Raw genomic sequence first — 19,907 nt, forward strand, 5'->3', positions numbered from 1 at the left:
ACTACAGAGATTATAGGCATATCATAAACACTATATATATATATATAGTTCTCTTCTTGTTGTCAAACGTCCACTTAGGCCTATTCATTTGCTTTAGAATTTCAGCTGACAAGCCAAATTACCTTTCTCTATTATTATTACACTAGTATTCTGTGTGTAATTCACTTACTCTGCCTCATTGAGTTACTGCATTTGTATCCAGATCTTCCAATAATCTTCTGCTTTTTGTCAAAGTCCACACAGGCAGGTTCAATTGTTTTAGAACACCGTTTGATGAGACGAGATATTCTTCTAAAATGTCATAAGACTGTTGATCTCACTTTAACATATCAACCGTTAGGCTATTCACTCCTACAATAGTTAACTTTACATTTTCTAACCTTTCCTTTGGCCACACTTCTACTTCCTGTTCTCTGATCTCTCGTTTGCTCTGTCTGTCTGTCTGCTGTTTCCATTTGTCTCACACTATTTATATGTTTATCACTTAATTGTCCGCCTGCCTTCTAGAAATCTCTATATTCTCGACATCAAGTCTGCTTTTAATTCTCTTAATGTAACAAAAAGCTAAACAAGCATAAAATATTCACTCACAAAATAAATGAATCAATAATATGTACACTAAATAGCTTTATATCATGACAATAATGAATTAACCCTATGTGCACAGGTGAGTGTCAAAGTGCACATGGCACAACCTTTTACAGAGTATGTTCACATGGATTATATATTTGATATCAGAGTTATCAACTATTAATTTTACCCTATGTTACTCAGTTAACAACAGTTTGTGGTAGTGGAGAGTAAATATGTGTCAAACTTTTAGTAAAATGTACAAGTCTGTTGTACACAAAAAATCAGATGTGTCATAAAAGTATTTGTACTCAAGATACATCTACAACAGTGATACAACAGTGTGACTCAGACTCCAACAAGTTGGAGTTTAACATAATGTTCACATGAAGAATAAAAATACTTTTTTCCACTGTACAGTTTGCATATTGTATTTGCACAACTTCTAAAATACATATCTACAGTTTTTTCAGTATCCCTGTATACCGTATCTGGTTTTATGTGGATACACTTGATAAAAATTGGAATTATATCAACATTTCTTCTCCAATATGAGGTTGGTCCATTGGACCGATCCTGTGCACATTTGGTTAAGTAATTACACCTATAAAACTATTTAACAGAATTATAACCAAATGCTTAAAAATGTGAAGAATATGAAAACTAGATTTACAGTAAAAAATATCTAGGCTACACAAAGATTCTAGCCCAAATTAACCCAGGATTCCCAATACCCAAACATATGAGAGCATTATTGTCATCATTGTCAGATACTAATTTCTTTCATTAGTTTCTAAGCTATATATATATTTCCATCTCCTCTTTAGTCCAAGAAAGTGCAACTTTGAATATTTCCTACTATGACAAAACAAATAAACTCTCCTGCTAAATAAAAGCACATGATATGCATAAGGAACAATGAAATTAGACTAAATTTAATAGTAATTCAGCATCATTTTCCCTTTGTTTCAGTAGCATTTTAGGCAGAGTAGACATAGTAGGTTTGAGAATTTTGATTGACTACATCTGCCTGTTGAAATAAAAGGAGATGACATTTCAGCTTCTATACTTATTCTTACAGTAGAAGCTAAAACACCATCTTTTATTTCAACAGGCAGTTACAGTCAATTAAAGTTCTCAACCTACCATTTCTTCCTGGCTTAGATGAATTTTTCAATACCTGATTTGACTTCTCATTCATTAGTCACTTAGCCATATACTTATTTCATCAATAAAGTTTTTGTTTTCTTTCAGCCACCAACTTGCACTTGCTTTCATATTTTGATTACCGATTATAATCTCTCTCTCTTCAAACACAATATATGCAAAAATTAGTGATTGAATTCCATGTTGCTGTGAAGCCAATTTGTAACTCCTAAATTTGCAGTCAGCTCTCATACTTCTTTGATAGTTAAATCAAAACTTTTTATAAAGTTATAAGTATCCTGAGGAATTCCTTCACCCAAGCATAAAAGTAGAGTTTGTTTGTGTTACTTATAACCACACTGTTTATTTAACCATGAAACAATAGTTGTAATGTTTGTCATCCCTAAATTAAACTTCTAGGTAGATATTACACTCAGAAAGGGAGAGTAATAATTATCATTATAGCTTCAAATGAGAACCAAAAATTAAAAAGAATAAATGCAAACATTCTATAATTAGTAATAAAAAAAATGTTTGAAGCTAAGCAGTGCCAAGGAAATAATGAGTCTTTGGTTTACACAGTGTGCTCAAGGGGAGTACTGTGCATGTAGGATGTATTTCCTTCCTATTGATGGAGGGCTATATATAATATAATGCTAATTGCATCACAGACTAGCAAAATACACATTACTATATGTAGGGGAGGGGGAGTTTTGTTCCAGGCTTGGTATCTATCCTTCTAATTATACTTTTTATACGTGGTTATTTTTTTAATGAAACAAAAATGGAGTTGTTACAACTGCCTGAACTTTTTACCAATGTATAATGATATACTTGTATAAATTTTTTTATCTTCCCTTTATTTGCTTGATTTTGAGACAGAAAGATACAAAATTTTTAATTTCTGATTTGATATTTCTTTTTTACTCCATTAATTTGGTTTTTTTTTCTTTAGTTACTAGTTTGTGATATAGTTTCTTTGACAGGATTATTTTCCATTATTATTCACTTAGTTTTGGGTGTTGATAGTTAATCTAAACTTTTGTCATTACATCAATGCTCAAGACCTGTGTATAATAGACCTACCATACTTACCTAAAAACATTAAACAGTTTTGTGGATTGGCTTAACTATGACTTCATGTATCCACATTTTGACATTTCCCAAAGTACTAACATTTCTGTCATTTCAATGGTGACTAAAGGCATTCTTGTAGTCAATGATGCTATTGCCATTGTGCACCAAGTGACTAGTTCCTACCGAGTGATGTTCCACTATCATTCAACCCCTCCTCATGGAGTAAGTGACATGCTCCATGAGTTTTCCCTTTTTGTCACTATATTCACAGAATTTTCTGTAGGGAGGTGAGTAAAATGTCTGCAGTTAACATTCTCTTTACTTGAAAATGTATTGCAGATAGAAACTGCTCCACAGAATTACCCATTCTTCCCTCCCAATAGTTTAATGTCGCTTGTAGCAGTAGCACAGTGCACATTAACATGTGTAGGGTGGGAGTTTCATTCAAGGCTTGGTGCATGTGCAAAAATCTTCTCACTGGCTCATGATAATAGCTCTTGGTTCTGTTTAGAAGTGAAAACCTTTCTGAAATACATTTTCAGCTAAAGAAAATGAAAACTTTAAGTTGAGCTTACTCATTCAATGTATAATTGTAATATATAAGTTACTATCTTCCCTACTGAATGTAATATCATTAGCTTTGTTTATAAAAATTGTGACCCTCAAACTGTAAAACAGTACATTTAAACGATGATGGTCATGTGCTGTTATGAATTATATCATTAGGATCGTATATCTCTATTAAAATAAAACTCTTTGGAATAAAATAATCCTGACAATTATCAATTATTTTCCAAAATTATGGAAAGGCCATTTTAACCGTATTGTGTTATGGAACCACTTTTTGAAACTCGTTAACACATACTATTTAGGTTGGTGGTATCTGCTGACAAAGTCAAACAAGCTTATGTAGCAGCCACTAAACTAAGGATGACTTCCGCAGCTGGACAATGCCGTAGCTTCTTAATAAAACACCTTACAGCAGAAAACTGTATAGGTGAGGTTTTGTAAATAATGTTGGAAAACTATGAACATAAAGCTATAGAGAAGTAATTTATATAATGAGTTCAAAGTATGTAATAAGAAACATCAAACAATGCTCAGTTTTTGTTTGTATTTTGTAAAATTGTACTAGAATTTCTGATTTGTTTGCCTTGAGTATATTGTCAACAAATAAGTTGTATTTTTCTGATATCATTACATTATACCACTTAATATATAAAAAAGCTAGTTTGCAGTTTTTATCCAATTTTCTAAATGCATAATCTTAAATCTATGTTATTTGTTTGGTTATGTAGACAATTTTCTTTTATGATTTCTCTTTCTTCTTCCTTGGTTAGTAAGCTAGAATTGGTTGAAGTCTGTTTGATATCCAAAGAAATTTATTTGTTTTTATCATAATTGTATTGGAATTGTGACAAAACTGACAGTAAATTATTGTGAATTTTAAAGTAGCAAGTTTTCATCAATGTCATGATTTTGACTTAACAGAATTTATATTTTGTAGATGTCCGTTCCATTCCTGGTTTGTCTCCAGTCACAGATCCAGAGTTTATTGCAGCTGTGGACAATTACATCAGACAAAACATAGGTGACATTATACAGAAAAAAGTATTTCTGAGCCTTCCTCACATCCAGGTTGAGCAATTGCAAAATAGTTTTGAAGAAATGCAAGCAACTAACCAGAGACATCTCTGTGAAATGGTGTTGGATTGGATAAAAAAGTGTTTTGATGAACATGATATAAATGGTGTTACTGAGAAGGTTGGTATATCAAAATAATAATAATTTTTTTTTTTGCTAAGACTGAAAGTTAAAATATCAACTGTAAATTTTTAGTAAATTTGTTTGAAGTTACTAACGTAATTGAACAGTAATAGGTTTTGTTTATTTCTCCACATTTCTTTTATTTTTGGAACTGTTACTTTGTCTTTCTAACACAATTTAGAGGTTTTAAGAATTTCATTAAAGGTTGTGGTAAATTTTTTTTATGTGATGTTTAGTAAAACTTTATTGAAGGAAGCAATAATTATTATTTTAGATATTTATATGCTAATATATTGTTCAGCAATATACAGTAGATAAATATAAGGCAAGTCGATTGGACATGTTTGTAAATTATGAGATTCTGCTGTTTTGGTATGTGGTAATTTTTGCCTTTAAGTAATTGTGATTTTCTTTTACACTAGGAACATTGTCAGTCCATGGGACATAGCACATGTCTGTGAAGTTATACATACTATAACTTTGAATATATTAAGTAAATCTTCATGACATTTAGTAAGCTTTTTGTTAGCATTAAAAGCCTCTTGTAAACAAAATTATTTTTTTTATAAAGTATTTATTTATACTAAAGAATTGTCTGTGAATTTCTTAAGTCTTTACGCAGTCAGTCAGGGTGAAAGTTGATTTTTATACTAGGAACAGAAATATATCTTAGTTTTATATTGTAATTACATAATCTGTTGAATCTTCTAATTGAATAACAACAATTTGTTTTTTGCCAACACTTTCTATTTTATCTTTTATTTTGTTTACCCTTTCACTAATTGTAGTGAAATCATCAATGTACAATGAAACAAACACTTAGAATATGAAAACAATGAACAATGCCATTTATTTCCTCTGACTGAATTATTGACCAGAAAGTTCCAAGTTACTTACCTTAACAGCTAATGGACCCATTAACCTTTTAACTTAGAGCTAACATGAACACCATGTGAATGTAAGGTGTAATGTAACATACTCTCTAATTAATATAAGTTGCGATATCTTAGTTTATTAGAGATTTTTTAAGCTAAGCTGTGAAGTTTTTAGTTGTTTTTTTTTATTTTAGTTACTTTTGTTAAAAAATATACATAAAAACAAGAATTTGTGTTACATACTGCACACTCAAGTTGTTTTCACTTGATAGACATTCTTCTGCAAGTCTTATTGAATTTTACAAATATGGGTGTCCAGAAGAAAACAAAATTATCTAGCTTTCAATTATGCATTTTAGAAAAAACAAAATATACCAGTAACTAGAAAAGAATCTTCCAAAACTGCAATAGTTAATCCAGTTTTCTTTGTAATCCATAAACAAGTTTAGAAAAATCTGCTAGCACAGCAATGAGCGTGGAATGAGAAACATTATGATTTTTGAATATTCTATGCAGAAAAATTGAGACAATGAGATATGAATTCATGTAAAGGAGAATCTACTTTTTGTATTGGTTAAAAGCATCCCCATCAGCCATGTAAAATTGACAAGTAAAACAATCTGTAAAGTCAGAAAAAGGTAAATGTATTTGACAAATATATTGACCTCTTAGCACATCAAGAAAATGGAGGTTCAGATTTTAGATTCTTGCATGTAATTATTGTGTTACATTCAAAGTTTAACTAAACAAACTTATTATCATGTACGTTATTAAACCTAGCATGGAAATTTAGATTATAATTCAAATTTTTATATTATCTTATAATCTAAGTTTTAACTCTTAAATTCAGAAATAATTATCTATAACCTTCTCAATCTTAATTTTTCTGTGTCATGTGGTACTACTGAGCAACTATTTCTCTGCTTCAGAAATTTCTAGCATCCAAGACAGACCGTTGCAGTTTCCAACCAAATAAGCAACAAAACTGTACGTAAAAGATTGTATAGTGCACTATGGCCTGACTGTTCTTAAAGAGTAAATATATTATAAAAAAATTGATGATAATTATTAATATTGAGCAGATATGGTCAAAGGTTTTTCTAACCTTTTATCTGTAAATGTTTCAATAATATTTTTGTAAATGTTCAATTGCACTTGATTGTTTGGTAATTTTTTGTCTTAAAATGTCTTACTGTTACTTTTATTATGAATGCAATATTTTGCATTATCCTGGTTTATGAATAAAAAGCGTAAACATATTTTGTCTTTAACTATTTTTTTCCTGTCATTATTATTTTTGCACATCCAAAGAAACTGTATTTTACATTTGTAATACATTGGGAAATGGTATAACACCAAACAAATATACGTAAGCTGCTCATCCTTCATCAGCTATTTGTAAATCGTCTGTAATTGAAATATTTTGTGTGTGGTAACTAGGTGCACATGCTATACTTGAACCTAGATGGAACTCTACATGATTGTAATGACATTAAAAATGGTGACTCTCAAGATTCTGACTTGATCCAAGATTACAAGAAGTTGTCTCGGCGCATACCTGTTCCCTGCAAGACAAATAAGAAAAGCTCTGATCAGAGCACATCCCATAAACCACGGCAGTTTTTATACACAAGGTCAAATTCTACTTCTTCTCTGTCCTCACTGTCTGATGATGAAGAACATGATTGGAGAGTAGTCGCCACTACAGCTGCAGGAAGTAAGTTTTTGTTGTAAATTTATAAATCAGCTGGTTAAGTATTAGTAAGTAGCAAAAAAAGGGATATACATGCGTGTATATTGCATGTTTAATTAGCACAAAAGTCATAGACACTGGGAAAAGTCACTGAATTTATATTTTGCATTCTTGGTCCAGTAACCATCAGAGAATTTCATTTTACAGACAAAAACTCGGGAAAAGTCGGTGAATTACATGTGATTCAGTGATGCTTCTCACATATGCATAGCAAAAACAAAAAATTGCATACAGGTTAATTCCTGTACATTTAGCATTACAATATGCATACTTTATGGATACAAATTGTTTTGTCTACATCAATCTTTTTGTTTACTGTTAAACTCCCAACAGAGGGAGGACAAAGGCTTGTGGCATGCATTTCTGAAAAACGTTCGCATATAGAGGGCAGCACAAAACGACAAAAGCTAATCTTGTGAGCGGAGGGAAATACCAGTCAGAAATACATTTTCATTTAGGAAAATTATAACTTGTAAGTAATTTTGCTGTGTCAAGTATATTTGTTTGAAACTGTATATTATTGAAAAAACATTCAAAATCTAATTTTTCTTTAAATGGTAAGTAAAATTGAACTTTACCAAAGGAACATTTGTTAGCTTACATTTTAGGATGGTAAATTCTGAAATGATCCATAAAACTTTGAGACATGCAAGTGTTTCATTTTCTTAAAGCAGAAACAAATTATAGTAGACTTAATTACATAACTTTTTTTTTGAACAGAAAATACATTATTAGCTTTGGTAGTGGTGTGTGGAAAGCTAAGAGTTCTATCTGTAAAGCAAAGACTAAACACACCCTCTAGTAGCCCAGCAGTATCTCGGCCTGAGTCTGTAGAGAAGGCAAACACCTATACTTTGATTCCCCCCATGACATCGGGACGCTGTGCTGTTGGAACAGCCGACCTTCAAGGCAAACTTTTAGTGTGTGGTATGTATATTTGTAGTAGTATAGAAGACCTCTACATTAAACATTGTCATGAAAGGATCTAAATTTTAAAGCCCATAACCAGTGTTGAGTAGCATTATAGTTGTACTACCATTCCCTATGAATAAGGTAGAAAACTCAAGAATTGTTATGTGTTGAAAATTTAAATTCAAAAGAATAAGTTCGTCCAAGCCTCTGTTTCAATTACTAGTTGCTAGTATTTGTTTGTGAATGTTAATATTATGTCTATATTTAAATCTTAATTTTTACTGACATTAATGTTACTTTTTAAAAGTATGGCAGGCATCCTACTAAAACTTTTCAGTATTAAAACTAATTGGCATCATAAGTGAAAGAAAATGCATAAATCAAAACTCTGTTGAGATAAAAGGTTTTCTTTTCAGATCTAAAATGAATAAAATTAAAAACTGGTTCAGGTTTTACATTTAATAATCATACCCTCTGATAACTGATACTAATGAAAGCACCCTCAACAACAATTAATATTATTGAAAACTATTACTTTTTTAAATATCATTTATCCATGGGAATGTGTTATTGTACAAAAAAATTTATAGGCTGAAATGTTTTTATTGATCCACAAGGTTTCCAGGTCTTTCAAAAGATCTTTGTTAGGTGGAATAGTAGCAGTTAACTGAGAAAATGTTTAGAAATATTGTAAGGGTAAATCACATGCAACGATATGAGCATGAATCATTGTTTTGGTGGGCACAGAGATGTGTCATTATTATATGCTCAACAGCCAATCAGGTACAAGTTGACGTGTTCTCCCCTTGGCAAGTTGAAATACGTTCAATATTTGATTTTGGTTACGCACTAGAGGAGTTTTTAGCTCTAGCCAAAGCATAGTATTTGGGAGAAAGATGCAAAGCTTTTTCACTTGTTATTAAGTTGAAGTATACTTAAGGAACTGAAAATAATGAAGAATTCATTAGTTCTTTGTTAAGTAATGTGCAGTCATTGATATGATTATTAGTGGGTTGTTTCATAGTTCTTATTTTGCTTGAATAAGTGTTTTTGTTTTTTTGATAGCTCAGTTGTTTCTGTTATTACTAGAGCATTTAGTACAGCTGTCATTGCATTTTTATATAAAGTGTAATAAAACATTAGTTGTTTAATTATGGTATAGCTTACATTCTATTAAAATCAGTTAATTAGGACCTTTAAACTTATAGTTTGCTCCTGGAATTGTTAACATTACCCATAAATAAGTAGAATCTTGTATCTATCTCTGTAAAACATTTCTCATATAAGAAAGATTAAATCATTTATAAGAAATTATTCATTTCGCTAGTAATTTCTTGTTTCTTCACATCATTTACTTGTTTCTGGAGTGACGTTTTTTAAGCTCATAATTGTGTTGTACAGTATCTATGTTTTTAAAATACTGCTGTTTTGATTTGTCACTACTACAGGTGCAAAACCGGTTTACAAATTTTCTCACACTTCTGAATGGCAGTAACTGAACAATAAGTGAAAAGTATCAATTAACTAACATTTCTAAAGTAATTATAGCTTTTTTTAAGACAGAATTAAATATAATCTCAGAATTTTGGAGTCTTCAGAACTCCTAAAACTGCATTTTGGGGATCCTTAAGCTGACTTAAGTTGTTCTGCCCAACCCCAAAAAATTTAGAATAGCAAAATGAATCAGACTTGATTTTACAACTTCTTTATTTAAGAAATAATTGCTCATAAAAGTATTATCAAGAAGTTAATAATGTTTTACAGATATAAAATCCTTTAAATACCAAATACATATAAAAATCAGAATGTACAATATTAAAAATATATATACCCACCAGCATATGATCGATAAATACTCATTGGTGGACACTGTTTCCAACAAGAGGTCATGGGGTTAAACACTTCAACAGAGTTGAGCTCTCTGGTTCCATCAGAGCCACCAACAGCATAGACTTCATTATCCACAACTGTGATGCCAAATCTCCCACGTGGTACTCTCATGGATTCAATTCTGGCCCATTTGTTGGTGGAACGGTCATAAATCTCAACAGTCCGTAAACACTCTCCTCTATCATATCCACCTGGAACCATATAATTCTGATTAAAATCATTTGCTTTTGAAATACAAATAACTTTTTTTATAAAGAAATTATCATAGTTTTATTTCAAGGAATATCAGTTTTTACAACACAGGAACTTCTCTCTTTCATCGAATGATGTATGCGAGTTTACAATGATGTACCATAAGGAAGAATGGAAATAAAAAATGCCATAACAGACTAAAATTATAAACAGAACTTATTTTTATCTATTCTAAAGAATTTTGACATGTCTTATAATGAACACTTGTTCTGTCAAAATGTATTTTATGCTGCAAAGTATTCATGAATATAGTCACATTATTGTAATGAAATAGTACTGAAACAAAATCTAGTACCTTATACATGAATTAATCATAGTGCTTTCTATAGTGTTTGCCTTTTCCTTAACTTTTTTCACTGATGTGCATATTTTTGAACTTTCTTAATACATAAAAATAACAATTTAACATTTTATTCCCTATTCTGGGTTAGATGTGGCCTAGTAGTTAGCATGCTAGATTGGAAATCTGAGCATTTATGGTTCATGTCCTATTGCTGCAAAAAAAAAGAACAAAAGAATGAAAAACAGCTTCATACTTTGTACTCGTGTGCATCATAAGTGATGGTCAAATCACACTATTGGTGAAAGTAGCCCAAAAGTTTGTCCATCGCTTCAAAGTTGGGGACAGCTTGTGCAGATATCCCTTATATAGTTTTTCACAAACAGAAATTTGTTATTTTTAAAGTTTGATTTTTTATTGTTTTTGTAAGACTAACACATTGCAATCGGTATTTAGTGCAATGGGAATGTACTGGCAAAAATCTAAAAGTACATTGTTTAAGAATATTGTCAATTTGTTTTATTGATATTTATTGTGTATTTCTTTTTGGTAATTTTTTAATTCTTGATTTTTAGTAACAGATAATCATTCAATCTTCCACTGAAAGTGTAAATATTACTCAGTGAATGTTTTAAAACATTTGAATAAAGAACTGGCATTTATTAGTTTTTTATGTGTGTAAGTACTGTATCTAACAAACTTTCTTCAGTAAAGCAATTAATGGCTTTTGTAGATAAATAGTGAAATGAAAAACACTTAAATATAACAGTTATCAGTGTTAAACTGGTGTGGTAACTTAATCAAGTTTAGCTACAAGAAAACAAGAGGTTTTCAACTTTCTTCTTTCCTTGTGCTTACTGTGAGTTTAATGCACTACTTAAAACTAAGGCCTATATCACTTGAAGGTGTAAAGTTACAAAACAAAATTTGGCTTCTATCATCTATCTATATGGTTATCTTACTTTATGGATAAATGTAAGTCCATGATATGTCATATTCTAAAAGCTGGGACAGAAAAATTAGTATAACCTTTTTGCAAATTTCACTGTTAGTATAGTCAGGATTCAGAGACATGATGTGGGTTCAAGTGTGTAGTTTTATAAACTTTCACAGATGCACATACTTATATTAGTAAACAGTCTTTTCACTCAGTTTCTTTACCTGTTCAAATGTCATTGAACACTAGGGTCTTCCAACTCCCTGTGGTCCATAAGGGTACTCCAGAGGTCTGCAAGTCATTTCCAAAATTACTTAAGAATATTTTAAAAAATGGTTTATTGAATGAAAAACTAATAGCATAAGACTATATTTGGGCTGTTAAATAAAACATAACATCAATTTAAAATGTTTATTCTTTATGTTTGAAGCTGACATTTTATAATAGTTAGATTACTTACATTGGATTTATATTAATGATTATCAACATTTTACATTTCTAGCATGCTAGTAAGTATAAATTAGCTAAAACTTTTTAAAACAAAAAATGAGAAAAATATACATTTAAACATAGAATTGTTCTTAATGGAAGTAATTTTTAAGGGTGTTTATACTGAGAAAAATACAAGAACATTACTCCAGGGATTGGTTATTTTAGTGAAACTTTAATACAGTAACTTATTTTTATTGCTATGTGCTTTGTAATCATTCTGAGCAATTTCTGCCAGTAAGTCTATTGTTACTTATAATTTACACATAATTACAGAAGTGAAAATTACGTATAGATACTACTATGGTATAAAACAATTTTATGTTGGTGAAACATGATCTACAAATTGGTAGTTTGTGTGGCGTTACTTCACAATGAAACTGGTAGTTACTTTTTACAAACTGGCCTGGTAATTTATGCATAATGTTGGATGTCAAATGAATATATACTTGAAACTTATAAAAGAAAATTAATAGCATAACATTTCTCAGTGAACCAACTTAAAGAGGAGGAAATAAGTCAGCATATCTAATATAAAAGTTGCTTGCCACTAGGTAGTAAGATTCTGCTCTGTTTTTGTTTTAAGTGACCATATTAGTTAAACTTAAGTTTTATTGGAATGGAGCTGTATTCCATATTCGGTACACTTTTTGCAGGTGTGTGCTACTTAGATGGGAAAATATTTGTTATTGGTGGCTGGAATGGACAGAGAGGCTTGACTCATTGTGAAGTCTATGATCCTAAATCTCGTTCCTGGACAAATATAGCTGATTTGTCTGTTGGTAAGTGAATGAGTAACATGATTTTTATTGTGAAAGAAGTTTATAATATTTTCTGCTTTGTACCTTATGCTTGATCATGACAATTACCTGGATTAAGTACCATGTCCTACCCATACAAGTTGGGGAAAGAAATGAAATGTATATATTGCTAAAAACTATCAAATTACATTTTTAATTGTATATTAAAAAATCTAAATGTTTCAAAAAAATTTGTTTGATGTATGCAGTATTTGTTTTACGTTGTCTTTTGTGAAGGTGAGACACTTGTATAATATGGTATCTACTATCAAGATAAAAGCAGAGCTAGTTCCAAAACATACCTCCGCTGATACTGTAGCTATTTCTCAATCTCCAGGGTTTCCACTCTTTGCTCATCTAAGCATTGAAAACATTTGCTCCAGTCTTTTATACTTCACTCGAATGTCCTTGGCAAGTTCTAATTTGCAAAATTTTCCACCAATTTCAATGCACCCTCTATCTAGGTACTGTATATAAGCACCTCATTCAAATATTGTAATCACTTTTTTCTTGACAAAGCATTCAGCATGGGTTTCTATAAACGTGAGTGTTGTGATTATTCACAATTTAAGTTGCAACTTTCAAGTGTTTGGCCTTACCATGGTTATATTTTCGTTTATATTTATAAATTATATTGTCAAAAAACAACCATAGCAACGGGCATGAATTCCCGAGTTAATGTTTCTACTACGGAGGCTTACCAGACCTCTTCTCTTCCACATCTGCTATCTGATGTTTGTCGACAGCCAGGGGAGGGGTCACTCTTATTCGAAGCTGTTCCGTGATATGATCCTTTGTGATATGGAGACGTGTGCAGACCGAGGGGGTGTTGCCGTAGAGTTCTGAGGCGGCTTTTGCAAATGACCCGGGACCAGTTAGGGAAAATTTAGACTCGGTTTTTTTTCCGGCTCCTTCTTCTCTAGGTCAGCCTCAACAGAGGATTATTTTAATCAGCTACCTCCAGCCCTATTTCTTCATTTGGTTATTCAGGTTTGTGAGGTTTTCAGAGTCTCTCCCTTTGCATTTGACTCTATACTTTTGTTGGCAGAAAGGATGGCAAGTGTTTACTTGGTTTTTCTCTTTCTCCTGATATTGCTGATCTTACTGCAAGATTTGCCACTCAGTTTCACAATGAAATAGCTATGCCTTGTTCCCCAAGTTTATCGAAAAAACATACTTTGGCATATCACCGCCAGGAAAAGGTATATTTACAATCTCAATGGATGGACTTCCCTTTGGACATGTGGGGGCTTAGATTGGAACCTGTGATTATTTTAAACAGTTCACAGTTTTCTCGGATTATTCTTACTCTCACTAATGTCTTAGGGTGTGTTGTTTTTAAGTCCTTCTTACATTTCATGGTTTTCCTTTGGGTGCTTCCTAAAGGGGAGTCCTCTTCTCACTGGCCCTCCTCCAGTTCAATGTGGGATTCTAACTTTTTGTGAGATGAGGAAAGATATCATTATTGGAAGTTAACATTTTCCTCACATTTCCCACCTATCCTTCCCTCTTCCACTGTGATTTGGTTTGGTTAGTAATGACCAATCTCTTAAGTGATTAACATATACATGATTTAGAGAGGGTGCTAGTTACAATAAGGTTTGTGTCACACTCATATTGGTGGAGGATTGCTGCATGATTATTTGCATATTAGTATGCAGTAATAAATGGGATTAGCAAGGCTTGTAGCAAGCGAAAATTTGTGGCGATAGAGGGCAGTACAAGTCAAGAAAGCTTTTTGTGAGAGAAGGTAAGTATCTATTGGAAATACATTTTCAGTTTAGGAAAATGTTAATTTTTGTAATTTTCACTAAAATATGATTGAACAAGTTTCTGTAACTTGGAGGAAAGGTCAGTATAAAGTTAATCTGAAAATCCAACAAAAGAAGCTGTAAAGATAAACTGCTTACCATTTGGACTTGGCTTTAAGAGATGTCACTAAACTGAGAGAATCTCAAGTAATTTATGTTTCTATGTTTGCTTTAATTTTTAAGTATACAATATAATTTGATGTTTTCTTTGTTATGTAATTATCACTGCAATGGCAATTTGTGAGAGAGAAATGCTTACAAACTAAGTCTTAACTTATTATGGTATATTTCAACTCAATATTATGTTTATACGAGCATACATCACAAAAGAACTAAAACGTGAATATTTCAGGACGCTACCAAGCTGGAGTTGGAGTTATGAATGGGGAAGTTTATGCTGTTGGAGGTTGTGACTCGTGGAACTGTATTGGCTCTGTGGAGAAATATGACCCTTATACCAACACCTGGTCAACAGTTTCTTCAATGCACAAAGCTCGCAGAGGGTGTGGAGTAGCTGTTTATAATGGTAGATAAATTATTTGTTCATTCTTGTTAAAAAATAAATTAAGAACTGTAGCTGTATTAGGTAATCTTCAAATATTGTTTTTCTTAAATTGGCCTGTCTCAAAGAACATTCTTTTGTGTGTTAGGTAAGCTGTATGCAGTTGGAGGTCATGATGGTGTTCGTTCACTTTCAAGTGTAGAAATGTATGATCCACAGACTAACTCGTGGTGTCCCGGGCCAAACTTGACCAGTTGTCGAGCTAATGTCGGTGTTTGTGTTGTTGGAGATTACTTGTATGCCGTTGGAGGATTCAATGGAAAAACATTTCTCAACACTATTGAATTCTTGGATGCTCAAACAAATGAGTTCACTACTTTTGTCCCAAGAGAAGTTGTTACTCCAGTAAATGAACACAATGGTTTGTCTGGTTCAAGGCAAGGGATTTCTATTGTCAAAGAAGATGGAAAATCTTAATTTTTTTGTTGTGTGTGTGTGTGTGTATTTGTGAACAATGTTAAGGGTGATACAGAGGGATTTATATAAAAGTTTTGTGTGAATAATACTGAAAATATCCGTTCATTGTTAATGTTAGTGAAGAAAATTTAAAATTAACCTGTAGTAAGATAGTACAAAATTGGTCTTGTTTTTTTTTTGTTTTTGTATTTTTAAAGACATTATTTCAATGTTGTCAAATGAATTAGGATCTCCTTTGCTAAGCTGCTCAATACATTAAACTAAATATTTTTCTGTTTAGTGTGGTTATTGGATATTTCCTTGTATAGAAATTATTTTCATCAAAGTTGATTGCCATATTTCAGTTATTCAGTTTTGAAAAGAAGACAGAAATGAGTGAGAATAGGAGGGAAAGGATGTGCCTAGTATTGATAATAACTTATGAAAGTAAGTTAATTTGGTACACCAGTCTGGATTCCAAAATGGCATTTGTGTATTCAGTAATTCCTTGATATTATAGGAAGTTTATTAAATTTCAATATAAAAAAAATGAACAGTTTATAAAACTGGTTCTGTGTAACTGTAAAAAAAAAAAAAAAATCATTCCATTGATGATTATTGAGGATTGGAATTCCAAGGCATGAATTTCACACCAAATTTGTATGAAAGGTATTACTTACATAGTGTTTTTTATGTTAGCACTGATTGTTCTGTGTACAGCTATTTAAATATCTTCATTGCCACTTCTTTAGAAACTGGTAAGCATTTTAGTTATAAGTGATCACTATGTGACATGGATCTTTGTCTGTTTTTGTCAGTTTCAAGTACTGTTTTTAAAAATGTTTTAACTATCTAAAATTAATGTTAAAAAAATTTGAATACATGATGGCTGAAATGCTGATTGAGATCTATTCTTGAAATTAGTCTTATTTTATAAACTAGCATTATGTGTAAGGTAAAGACTTAAACTACAAATTCTCTCTTTAGTTTTCTACTTTTGAATATTTAAATCCAAGAGTTAAAGTGTATTGGTTATTAAGAAAGAATACATATAAATATTCCATGTGAACTTGCTCTTAAACTCATTCACTTGAAGAATCTTTTAAACGACCAAATGTGGTGATATTGATCAACTTGCAAGCATTTGTTTCTTTTTATAATCCATTCATAGTTAGTCTGTTTTGCACTTTCCTGGTTTATCATTCATCCTGGTCTTGTCTTTCTTAATAACCACTCCTAATGCCATTTCTCTTCTGTGCTTCTGAGTGATATCCTTCCTATTATATGGCTCTCATCTTAAAAGATAAAATCATGACGTACTTTACTGTTTGTGCCTATCTGAGAGCTAAGATGTGCTTAAGGCTTCATCTGTAAAATACTTTAAGTCTGTCCTTCATAAACATTCATCCCAGTTCCAAGTATTGTTATAGTGTTCATGACCCTCATTTCTAGATCCTGCATCAGGCTTCATTATTAAAAATCTATCAGGTCTTGTTCCTAGATATCTTCCAATTCAGCTCCAAGTACCATCCTTGTACTTGTGACCATCTCACTTCTAGGAACCTACTTTATAATCCATCCATTTTTTTTAAATGTTCAGTCACAGCTTTATGACCTTTCATAGCCTTATTGATTACTTTTTATTAATTAAGTTTTAAAAAAATAATTCAGGTTACTTTTCCAGTTATCTTTTATATAAAAAAAAATTATGAAGAGTAAATATTGTCAAATCTAAATGCATGTGGTGAGAAATATCTATGAGGAATGTGTACCTATATTATAGATCTACCAATAAGGTTAACTCCAATTTTTAATAATATATATATATGTAATTTTTGTTGTGTGACACTCCTTACTTAAAACTTATTTTTTAGGTTTATCTCTAAATGGAAGTTTGTATGAAAAATTATTCCAAATGGACCATTTCACAAGTTTATTTTCTACCACAAAATGTTGCTAGACATAAATTTACACAACCATTGGTTAAATTATTAACTAAATCTTCCAACAGAGCTATCTATTGTTGTTGGAACAAGTAATCCATGGGTTAGGGAATGTAAAAATTAGCAAATATTTCAGCTAATTTCTATGAAACTGGAATCTCAAACATACTTTCAAAGACTTAGAAACAGTTTACTGGTTTAAATAAACAAAAGGTTTGAACTTTGTTGACTATAATTTACAAATTTACCATTAACCTAAGAATGAATTTGATATGTTTAAATGTGAAGCATGTTACAAGTTTACACCATAAGTGGTCACTTGACAGGTATGTTATGTAATGCTTATTGCATACAGTAACATTGTTCATTAACTTCTTGTCATGTTTAGCCAAATAGCTTTGGAACATTGATTTTGAAAGAAAGTGGCGAAATTAATATTTTACCTCTTGTGTCTTGAAATCAAAATTTAATTATTTTTAAATGAGTACTTTATAAATTTGGCTTCATAATTTTGAAATGATTAAATACAGAGGGATGAATTAATTAATTTATTCCAGAGTTTAAGCAGACTATACTATAACATTGCTTTTAATGGATATAAACAAGCAACTACTCATCAATAAATGTTTTTTTGTTCTTTTACAGAACTCATGACCAATTTGCATAAAGATTAAAGAAGCACATTTTAAAATATTTTAAAGAACAAAAGCTCAAAACATGACTATTCATTTGTTTAGCTTCTTAGCATTGTACCAGAATTTGTAATATTTTGAAAATTAGGGTTACATATACTTGTCTCATTATCTCATGTATCATAAATGTATTATATGATGGGTACTCTGAATTTTAATGACTGAATGACTAAAAAATAAGATAAACAAATATTCATTCCAAGTCACAATTTTACTTGCAATGTTATAAAAGCCCGATACTTTGAGAAAATCTGAAGCACAACAAAATGTGTTAGATGATAGGTGACATCAGTTTTGTAATGTAAGTTCTGAATTATTTTTATTAAATATTTATTTAAAAAATCACAGCCATACACAATGAAGAAATGATACCTAGTATAAATAAAAAAATTTCTGTTTGTTTTGGTTAGCCTAGACTCTTCAAATACATGTTATTAATATTTCATTTTTCTGTAATGTATAAGGCCTGGTGTCTATTTTTATAATGTGATTGTGTGAAGTACTTTGATGTGCTAATTAGCTTACTTAGCATTAAAAGCTTTTATGATCTATAACCACAAAAAAAACCAAATGATAAATAGATTAGGCTCTAAAACAATGCTTGTACATCTTTATGGTATTTAAAAGTAGATGTGTTATTAGGAATGTATATATATAATCTTATACTGCATTTGTGATGGAGATTTTATGCCAAAAATAACACTTAATCTTACACATCACTATACCAAAACTGTTTTAGTTTTATGAGAGATTTAGTCCATGTTTATTGGTTTAGTGTTAAGGTGTCATCATTTGAACTGTCAAACTTGGCTTTCTAACAGCTGTACTTCAGAACAACAACACCTATCAGAGCAGTTATAATTTTGATAATTATCAGGTAAATTGTTATAGAACTTATCTGTTACCTGTAAGGGTGAAATGTAAGTATGATTTAATCAGTATAATTTGAATTAAAATGTAGCAAATATTCAGGTATTATCAGTGATATTACAAACCATGTGTGCATATTCCAAGAGCAGTGTTATTTATACAATGAGTATAGTGTTTAACATTATGATTTAGATACCCAAATACAGAACTGTTCCTTAATAAGTCTTTGGAGAAAGGAAAAAATAAATTGATATATGTTAAAATATACTTCAGTCCCAGATTCTTTCTTTTGAGTAAAAATTATTATTTTCTGGAAAATATTATAAATTCAGGATAATCAAAATTACCTTGAAAATTCAAGCAGTTGAAAGAGCTTAAAACTATAAATCCTACCTTTAATGATTGTGAACCAGTATATGCTGTAAATAGATTAAACTTTTTTTCTTAAATTCTGTACATTCTAAAAACTACACATTAAATAATAAAGAACAACACACATACACACAGCGAACAGTTATTCAAGATACTTTCAAAAAATTCTTCAACAATTGCATTTATTTGGCCAGGTATGGTCTAGTGGGTATCATGCCCAGACTGTGAACCTGAAAATTATTTATTTGCATCCCATTGCCACAAAAGGGCAATCGGTGATTTATGATCATAGATGCATTATAATAGCGGTAGGGTCAAATCCCACTGTTCATTCATATGATTAGTCTAAGAGTTGCTATACTATTGACTAGGTTGGCATATTTCAACCTTTTCAATACCAGGGAATGGCTTGCTTCCTCCTTAAACTGTTGTGGACCACTTAAATGCAAGTACAACCATTGTGATTTACATATAAATATTCAGTCAGTTTTTCCATGGAGTCAACAAGGTGGT

The 19,907-nt window shown here is 31.1% G+C and overlaps 1 protein-coding gene across 1 annotated transcript in view; it reads left to right on the plus strand.

Moving 5' to 3' along the window:
* LOC106459803 (influenza virus NS1A-binding protein-like) overlaps positions 1-19,289 on the plus strand; it is a 64,269-nt gene extending 44,980 nt beyond the window's left edge. The window contains exons 4-10 of the mRNA XM_022386731.1: positions 3,666-3,790; positions 4,301-4,557; positions 6,876-7,152; positions 7,909-8,119; positions 12,558-12,730; positions 14,912-15,085; positions 15,210-19,289. Of these exons, the coding sequence (XP_022242439.1) occupies positions 3,666-3,790; positions 4,301-4,557; positions 6,876-7,152; positions 7,909-8,119; positions 12,558-12,730; positions 14,912-15,085; positions 15,210-15,538 (1,546 nt within the window). The 3' untranslated portion in view covers positions 15,539-19,289. The remainder of the gene's footprint in view (positions 1-3,665; positions 3,791-4,300; positions 4,558-6,875; positions 7,153-7,908; positions 8,120-12,557; positions 12,731-14,911; positions 15,086-15,209) is intronic.
* The last annotated feature ends 618 nt before the right edge of the window (positions 19,290-19,907 follow it).

This window comes from Limulus polyphemus, unplaced genomic scaffold (assembly GCF_000517525.1).
Source record: "Limulus polyphemus unplaced genomic scaffold, Limulus_polyphemus-2.1.2 Scaffold30, whole genome shotgun sequence".
Taxonomy (NCBI): domain Eukaryota; kingdom Metazoa; phylum Arthropoda; class Merostomata; order Xiphosura; family Limulidae; genus Limulus; species Limulus polyphemus.